This window comes from Engraulis encrasicolus, chromosome 11, assembly GCF_034702125.1.
Source record: "Engraulis encrasicolus isolate BLACKSEA-1 chromosome 11, IST_EnEncr_1.0, whole genome shotgun sequence".
Taxonomy (NCBI): domain Eukaryota; kingdom Metazoa; phylum Chordata; class Actinopteri; order Clupeiformes; family Engraulidae; genus Engraulis; species Engraulis encrasicolus.
The window spans coordinates 42,653,983-42,663,982 of NC_085867.1; the positions used below are offsets into that span (position 1 = coordinate 42,653,983).

At 47.2% G+C, this 10,000-nt stretch overlaps 1 protein-coding gene across 1 annotated transcript in view; it reads right to left on the bottom strand.

The window, feature by feature from the left end:
• shroom3 (shroom family member 3) overlaps positions 1 to 10,000 on the bottom strand; it is a 105,799-nt gene that overhangs the window by 87,887 nt on the left and 7,912 nt on the right. Inside the window, exon 2 of the mRNA XM_063210685.1 lies at positions 4,738 to 4,892. Coding sequence (XP_063066755.1) covers positions 4,738 to 4,892 — 155 coding nt within the window. The remainder of the gene's footprint in view (positions 1 to 4,737; positions 4,893 to 10,000) is intronic.

Genomic DNA, 10,000 nt, shown 5'->3' on the forward strand with positions numbered 1-10,000 from the left:
GACAACGGAAGGGGAAGAGAAAGAGAAGGAGAAGAGAAGGGGAAGAGAAAGGAAGAGAAGCCAGCACGGCGACTGGAGTCCGGACACCTGACACCTGAATGATAACCAGTTCATCCATAAAAACATGCTGCCCGTTACCGTGACCGTTAGCCAAGCTGAAAGTGCAACTGCTGGGTTTCTTGTTGTCTTGTCTGACACACTGACTGACTTGCTCTTCCTCTCCTGGTGCCTTTTGGTCCACGCATGTATTCAGGGGTGATAGTGAAAACAAATCCTGAGCCTCAACTTTTTCCCCTGCTCTAACGACGACGACAAGATACTGCATAGTGACGTAACGTCATATTCAAACATTTGTTAGCCTGTGTATGACCATTATTCAAGCCTGATAGTAGAAGAAAACTCTGAACTTGCAACACTTTCTGAGATAAGAATAACCTAATGGCTAATTACTATCAATGTTTTTATTTTTGCAAACTCTGTCAAGCCTGAAATCAGGCATGGAGCCTGAATACTATCAGCCCTGTGTATTTGTTTCATCTCATAAAGTTCGCCCCCTAGAGGCCAGTGCTGATAAGTGCCAGCAGGTACACACACCTGTTGCCATCAGCACTGATCTAATCTATGCCAGCCAAACAAAGTCACACTCTGATTCTTTTCGTGTGGCTGTTGTGTTTTTCATTTGTTTATGTTATGACTTTGTGTGTTGTGTGGGTGTAGTAGTGTGGGTGTGTGCTGCACGCTCTCCCCTATTTTTACTGCCCCTGACACACACAGACACAGACACAGACACAGACACACACACACACACACACACACACACACACACACACACACACACACACACACACACACACACACACACACACACACACACACACACACACACACACACACACACACACACACACACACACACACACACACACACGAATATGCATGCATACATGAGAGAGAGAGACAAACAGAGAAATAGGGAGAGTATGTATACGTTTGGCAAAGGAATAAATTCAAAGAAAGGGTTTCAAGTGTGCAAATATCTATCATAGCATGTTTCTCCATGTCTCCTCTTTTTTCAGATTCTTGTGAAAGGAATATTTGGGGGAAAATACACATACTTACTACTTGCCATTTTTTTCAATCGCTGACAAGCTTTGTTTGGCCAACTGTGTTTGGTAGGAGTCAGTCTGTGTTAAAAGTATCTTAAAGGGACACTGTGTGAGATTTTTAGTTGTTCATTTTCAGAATTCATGCTTCCCACTCACTAATGTTACATTTTTCATGAATACTTACCACCACCATCAAATTCTAAATATTCATTATGACTGGAAAAATTGCACTTTTCATACATGAAAAGGGGGATCTTCTCCATGGTCCGCCATTTTAAGCTGCACAAATGACTGTAATTGGACCATACTAGTTAATATTTGTTTATTACTTAGTAAACTTTCATGTAAAGATCAAATTTGGCAATAGGGAGCCTAGTTTCAATGAGCAGCATAGTTGCAGTACCTTTTTTGACCATTTCCTGCACAGTATCCCTTTAAGAAAAGTATCCTACAGGTAAGTGCTTGTTAGCAATTGAAAGAAACTGTAATGTTCTTTCTTTTTACTAATGGTTGGGAATTTTAAAATGAATGTTGGTCATAATGATAAGCTGAAGACATCTTTAATCGAGCGGGACTCCAAGCTGCTCCTTGACGCTCATGTCATTGTTTGACATACACACATTGCTGACATTGTTGGTTTGGTTCCCGCCAAAGTATCAAATAGCAAACACCATAGAGCGGGCATGTTGGAAATGTTAGAGCTGTAGTCTTTTTCCTCAAAGATATTAGGTTATAATATCAAAGCCTATAACCGCAATAGCAGGGCGTATTGCCAGCATTGAACAATGAGAGGAAGTTATGCCTGATGATTCTTTGCCCTCAAAGATATTAGGTTATAATCAACAACGTGTCAAACTGGTAATGGCAGGGCATATTGACAGTAGTAAACAATAAGAGGAAATTATGCCTGATAATTTGTTGGCATAGTGTAATGCCAGACCTAGATCAGTGTTCCTGTCACAGTCACGCCTTCCATTAGTGCAAAGACTTTTCCCTGGAAGCCAGCAGTGGTTCTACCAATTTCGAGGCCCTAGTCTAAATATAGATATGGGGACCCCTTTTAATTATTTTTGCTGGTATTTTCTATTGTGGGCTGAGTGGTGCCCCCCCCCCCTTTTTGGTCGGGCCCTTGGCAATTGCCTAGTCAGCCTATAGTTAAAACCGGCCCTGTTGGCTGCTGGAAGCAACGGACAGACGTATACATCAGGGCTTGACACTGGCACCTGCCAACCGGCCATATGCTGGTAAAACTTGGCTGTGGCTGGTAACAATTTCAGTGTCACTTGCCAATTTGGCAGGTAGCTTATGGTATGACATATCAGAATAGCGTATATTCTGCATTTTGCCCCTTGTGTATCAATTGTTTGTATTTAAGTTCAAGAAAAGCTCAGTTACTCAGTTTCTATTTGCTTTTTGTATTTCCATGTAGAAACCCATGCACTCATCTTCTTTCTTTAAGCACCTCATCTTCTGAGGTTAGATGTGCAGCGTCATGATAATGTTTTTTTTTTTTTTAATCAAATTTGTGGCTAGTACTAAGAATAGCTAGTAACTCGGGAAAACCACTAGCCACAGTGGTCGGCAAGCGAAAAAGTTAATGTCAAGCCCTGGTATACATACAGCATTGGCTTCCGAGAATGCGACCCCTGCCATGTGCTTCTTTCTGCCAACCACATTCAACTCAACCGACTCAATTCAACCAGCTCAATGAGTCGTAGTCAGATCATGTCCACAAGCTGCTAGAGTCCAGCAGCTAGACAAAACCTGCTGTCCATCTTTATAAGGTCAAGCACTCATCTGAGATGGCCAGAGCCACAAAGGCTGCAGCTGGAGAGACGTTAGCGAATATTCCTGAGAGCCAGGAATCCAGGAATCCCTTGAAACAACCACTTACTTACTTCGTTATGGGGCACATAAATCTTTTATTGTCCAACACACTGCTACTGACTTGCGTACTGTGAGGTCACAGAGGATATTTTCGGAGACTGTAGCCCATTGTAATAATCATTGAAAGGTTAATTACCGTAGTATTACTCTACTATGACAAAACAGAGGGTTACTGCCATGACTCATGGTCATTGCCATTCTGACAACAGCACATTTTTAACGCTGTGTTTTAACCGGTTAAGGAACCAACACCAGGGCTCCAAATTAAAATGGGCTAACCAGCCAAATGTTGGTGAAATTTCAGTCTAGCTGGTAGCTGTAGAGAAAAACAACAACTTACTATCCACTTTGACCCATTGGTGAGTGGGTGTTTGACTGGCAAGATTAACACCTACTAGTCATTTTGGCTGGTGACAAATTAATTCAGAGCTCTGATCAACACTAATGGAAGCCAATAAGATTACCAACAGAGACTAAATTCACAGAGATCCAAGTCAAAGACTCCCTTATGATGATCGCTTAGTTATTTCAGCATATTTCACTTATTTCAGTATGACATGCATCAAGGTATAACTGGTGTGGTACAGGACGGTGCAAAGAATCGGCGCATAACATCCATAGGTCTGCAGACCTTGTTTTGTCCAGCCGGATTGCTACTGACCTGCGTACAGTGAGCCAGAGGGTCTTGTAGGAGTCTTGTAGGAATCAACACTACTAGAAGCCAGTGACGTATTGACACATGGCATTACCAGCAGAGATTTAGTAAGTGAAGAATTCTTGCACACCTCCTTGGTCAGGTGCGTAGGAGTGGAACCCCTAGGTCACCAACATTAAAGCAAAGAAAGCTCCCGCACACTGTTCACATTTGCATGGTTTAATGCAACGTTTCGGTCTACTGACCTTCTTCAAGCAATTACCAGCAGAGAACCAACTCAAATAATCCTTGTAATGTGTATGTGAATCAACACATAAAGTTGAAAGTGAAAGGCCAACTGGGAAACTCCAACTCCCATTGTCATTGTGAAACAGCACTCCACAGCACACAAGTGCACACTGCACACAACAAAATTGCGCTTACGCCTCACCCAAGCAAGGGAGTAGCCCTCCAATGGCGCCTGAAAGGGAGCAGTGTGGGGGGACGGTACCATGCTCAGGGCACCTACGTCATGGAGGAGGATGGGGGAGAGAACTGGTTATTTACTCCCCCCACCAACCTGACGGGTCAGGAGTCGAACCGGCAACCTTTGGGCTACAAGTCTGATGCCCTAATCGCTTACCCATGACTGTCCTAGAGCTGGCTGGGAGACGCCATACCATAAATTGAATAGTTGACCATGGAGACCCAGGTTCAAATAACACCTGAGTCATTTCCCAACACAACCGCCCATATCAGACTCTTCTTCTCCGTTCTTTACCGTCTTGCCGAGGAAGTCAAGTGCCCTCCCCCTCCACACACACACACACACACACACACACACACACACACACACACACACACACACACACACACACACACACACACACACACACACACACACACACACACACACACACAAAGATGGAGACGACCCCTCCCCCTCCACACACAGACACACAGACACACAGACACAGACACACACACACACACACACACACACACACACACACACACACACACACACACACACACACACACACACACACACAAACACACAAAGATGGAGCCGACGCTCAGTGTTGTTTTGTCCAGCGGATGGCTACTGACCTGCGCACGGTGAGCCAGAGGGTCTTGTAGGACCCCTTGACCAGGGAGATGGCCTCCTGCCTGAAGCCGCTCAGCTCCACATCGTTGATGATGACCACCTCATCGCCCGCCAGCAGGGGGTGCTCTAACAGGTCCGCCTTACCGCCCTCCTCCACCTGGAGAAGAAGCACATAGGAAACGCATGAGGAGGACATGCACACACATATACAGTATATACATATTCACACACATGCACAAGCATGTGCATTACACACACACACACACACACACACACACACACACACACACACACACACACACACACACACACACACACACACACACACACACACACACACACACACACACACACACACACACGCACACACACACGCACACCTGCACACACACACACACACCTGCACACACATGAGAACAGTGTATGCACAGACCACTGACTTGAATCATTGGCACGTACACACACAGACACACGACGACACACGGACACACACACACACACACACATACACACACACTGAGAGACAGAGAAGAAGGGAAAATGGTAGACTTGTCCCGGCCTGAGAGAGAGAATTTATGTGTATACATTTTGTCTCGGACAGTGAGGGTGAAAAGCAGGGTAGGTTAAGTAAGATAAAGTACACTAGCGAGTCCACGGATCAGCCACCTCCTCCTTCACAACGGGTGCTTCCCATCACGACCACTTTCCCGCGTCAGTGCAGTCGCTACGCAGATACATTTTTCACAAGGGGGGGCTTTGGGAGGGATGTTGAGAGAGGTGTCACCCCCTCATAATCTCTCCCTTAGGGCTCATCCCTCGCTTGCCTGCCCCCCCCCTGGTCCCTCTCTCCCTCCCTGCCTGCCTGACTCTCTCCCTGCCTGCCTGTCTTTGAGACGTCACTGCCTGCCTCCTTCCTTGCCTCCACATCTCCTCCCTGCCTGCCTACCTCCCTGCCTGCCTACCTGCCTGACCCCAGCATACAAGCCTCTGTAACGGAGGCTAACTAGCACAGAGTTGGCGTGGAACGTTGGTAAACCTCCCTCCGATAGCTTCATACAGTCTCGTGCCGTTGGGCCGAGAGACTAGACTAGAACAGGTGCAAGATGAGCTCCGTCACACCTCCCAGACTGCTTGACTGCCTACTTCCCTGCCACCCCAGCCTGCATGCCTCCTATCTCTCTGCTTCCTTTAGAGGTCACCCCTCCCTTGCCTCCCTCCCCACCCCCCTGCCTGCCTCCAAGCCTCCCCACCTCCCTGCCTCCAATCCTCCCCATCTGCCTCCTTACCTCCCAGCCTGCCTGCATGTCTGACGCCAGCCTACAAGCCTCCCTGCCTTAGTATCAGCCTGCCTCCGTGTCCCCCAGCCTGCCTCCAAGCCTCCCTCACTCTCCCTGCCTGCATCCCAGTGTCCCTGGCTGCCTCCCTGTCCCCATGCCTGCCTCGAAGTCTCGCTCCCCTGCCTGCCTGCCTGACCCTGAGCCTGCCTGCCTGCTTGCCTCCCACCCTACCTGCCTGCCTGCCTGCCTCCCTGCCTCCCTACTCTGTCTGCCTGCCTCCCTACCCTCCCTGCCTGCCTCCCTACCCTGCCTCCCTCCCTGCCTGCCTACCCTCCCTCCCTGCCTGCCTGCCTGTCTGCCTCTCTGCCTACCTACCCTGCCACCCTGCCTCCCTGCCTGCCTCCCTACCCTGCTTGCCTCCCTCCCTGCCTGCCTCCCTACCCTGCTTGCCTCCCTCCCTGCCTACCTGCCTGCCTGCCTGCCAACCTGCTTGCCTGCCTGCCTGCCTGCCTGCCTGCCTGCCTGCCTGCCTGCCTGCCTGCCTGCTTGCCTGTCTGCCTGCCTCCTCCTCCTTATGGTTGTGTCTGCAGATGCCTGGTGGTACAGCGTAACAGCAGCAGCAGCATGTGGATGGTAGGTGGGTGGGCGAAGGCTACAGTCCACAGATGAGCACACATATGGAGCCACAGCACAACAGAAGCTGTTTTACCCGCCTACCCCCCAGCCTGCAGTAGCCCCCTAACATATGTTGTTCCACCATGTTGTAATAATCACTGAAAAAATGTTTAGTACTACATAGTACTTCCTTGTACTACACATAGTACTAAACCACTATGACAGTGCACAAGACATTTAGTAATGCACAAAGACTTGGTCATTGGCATTCTGATAACAGATCATTTATAACAGGGGCCATGTCTTAAGGGGTTGAGCTTATCTCAGGGTCGGCTGACATGGACCACATGGAGTATACTGTACGTCTCAGAGAAAAACGATCCCCAGGGAACACACCACACCACTGGGCCCCCCTCTCATCACACAGAGAGACAGAGAGATGCATTGAGAACTGTTTGTGTAATACATTTGTTACAATCAGGATGTTTGGGAAGATCATGATATTTGTGGACAGGTCCGCCGACAGGGGGGGGGGGGTATATCGTCCTGGGCCCAGGGACATAGGGGGCCCAGATTTCTGTCCCCATTACATTGTACATATTAGGTACAGGGCCCTTTCAGATGACTTTGTCCAGGCCCCAGCGAAAGCTGTCAGAGGCCCTGTTTGGGGATTTCATTTCTTAAAGGTCGCCATAACTATTATTATCCTGTTGTGAAATCCATGCAAACATGATTTCCGGAAGAAAGCTAAATGCCAACCCCAAAACCAGAAATGGATGGATAACTCGTTCTTCCGGATGACTTTCATGCATTTGTGTGTGCAGGGATTATTTTTTTTACCCAGCTTTCTCTAGCACGGATCACTGCTGGCCTATAGAACGCTGGATTGTCTGTCTCAACTACAAAAACAAGCTATTAGTGTTGTTACAAAAGTGTAAACAACACTCATGGCCTAAACTCATTCATCCATGGGTGTTGAAAAACAGAAAGCCCTTCCGCTTGTTCTTAGACATTTTTGTCACACAGTTTTCATCAGGCCTATTTCCCTCACCTTTATAATTTCACAGACATTGTTCAGACACCAACTCCAAACGTTAAGTCTGATAGTTGAGACTATCACAGACACAATTAGCAGGTTATCACTGTCAAAACTGTTCACGGCTGCTATTTTAGTTTTATGGAGCCTCTAGATTAGATAATGTTGTAACATTGTAATCAATTATGTTCTATTTCTAAATCAATTATTAATCATTAATGTCTGTGTCTCTTGATGCAATAAATTAGATTAGATATCATTATACATAATACATTACACTAGTTGAAAAGCACCGCTTGGAACAAGAACAAAACAGAGCAACCTGTGGAACTCAACTGTATCCATTTGATCTCTGTTGCTGTTGTGATATCTCACTTATTCTGTACTTATTCAGCGAGGCTGACGAAGGCTTAGGCCAAAACATCTGTCTGTCATGCTAACACACTAGAGTAAAATACAAGAATCACATGCTAACCCACTAGAATAAAATACAAGAATCACACCCAAGAGTGCTGCTTTTCTACTAAATATGAACGTTGCGGTTCACTCGCACCCAAAGACCTTGTAAAAAAAAATTGGGAGTTGAGCACACTTTCTGAGAAAAAGACTGCGCCTGTTGTGTGACTGAATGATTTTTGTCTCTTTTGCTTATTCCACTAGACTGGGCAGTCGTAATTACTTTGTGTCTCGTGTTCAGTGGCAATAAAAGTATCTAATCTAATCTAATCTAATCTCTTTAAGGGTAAAGTACTGCTGTATTTTTTTTCGGCCTTTTCCAAGCAGCCCTTATTGTGTCCCTGGAAGAAAAAAAAAAGGTCCATGCTGAGATTTGCTTAACTTCGGTGGCCTGCAAAGGAGTCTGCTTAAAGAAGCCTTTTAAGTACAGATGTTGCAGCCTGCCAAGGACCTGACAATGAAGGTATTAATAAGGGCCGCTCAGACAAAGAGACTAATTCTCCTAACCTTTCTTTAACCCCTCGGCCCCGCGGGCTGTGGGTCACCCTGACAAGACCTCCAGTGGCCTGCAAACCCTGTAAATAGGCGAGAGAGCGCTACATTCAAAAGGCCGTCCCCAATAAAAAAGGACATCTTACAGGAATAGAAGAAAGAAAGAAAGAAAGAAAGAAAGAAAGAAAGAAAGAAAGAAAGAAAGAAAGAAAGATAGAAAGGAGTGAGAAAAAAACGTACAACTGGAAATCAGTATGCAGTCGAGTTGACATGAAGAGTGTGTTTTGGGACTTGCTATCTCTTTTGCGCTCTTGCTTCGTTTTCCTTTTCTTGTCGTGTCTTTTCATTCCTCTCCTCCTCCTCCCTCTTGTTGCTTTTCAGGGGAGGCCGAGCCCGAGCACTTGCAAATTCCGTTATACTGACATTCCTTCTCTCTCTCCCTCTCTCTCTCTCTCTCTGTCTCTGTCTCTCTCTCTCCCTGTCTCTCGTCTCTCTCGAAATCGCTCTCTCTCTCTCTCGAAATCCTGCCAAAAACCCCGAACCACATTCCGGGTTGAACTTCCCCTCTTCAGAAGCAGCGAACAGGAGGGGAAGGAGAGGAGAGGGAAGGAGAGAGGGAGGGAAGGAGAGAGGAGAGGGAAGGAGAGAGGAGAGGGAAGGAGAGAGGAGAGGGAAGGAGAGAGGAGAGGGAAGGAGTGAGTACTAGGGAGTAGGGGTCCAGATAGTTTGGCCGGGCAGGCAGAGGGGAGGGAGAGGGGAGGGAGAGGGGGGTTGGTTAGGGGGTATTGCACTGCATTTCAAGGCATAGTAGTGAGAGTGCGTCAGTGCTATGTACTGTATGCAAGGCTGCATGCCTAAGTCTCTGTGTGTATGACTTGAGCACAGCACAGCACAGCACAGCACACACATGTGTTGTTAATTCCACTGCACTCATACAGGCATGTGCATTCCCACACATCTGCTAAATCAAACATCAGGAGCTGTAGCTGTGCCTCACAGGCCTGTCCTTAAGCAGCACAACGGGACATGTGCAGTGGTGAGGGGTCTCTCCACGACAGTCTGCTCAGAGCCAGCTTTAAGCCATACAAAAATGATTATATCATTCAATAACTTTCCAAATAAAAATGAATTTGCAAACTTGGTCATATTCACCAAAGATGCGGTAACTGTTAGCCTCGCAAGCCATCCTACGTACTTCCGCCAAAGGATTGGCTCCACTACTGTAGTCTGGCCGTGTTTCTCTGTGGAGTGCTTGGAGCAGTAGAATTTTGATCGCAACGCCCCCCCAGAAAACAGCCAATAAGCGAATACGCCCCCCACGTGGGGGTGAAAGGGGGAGGACGCTATGCTGCGCTATGTTGTTGTTGAGTAACTGCCAACGATTGGGTG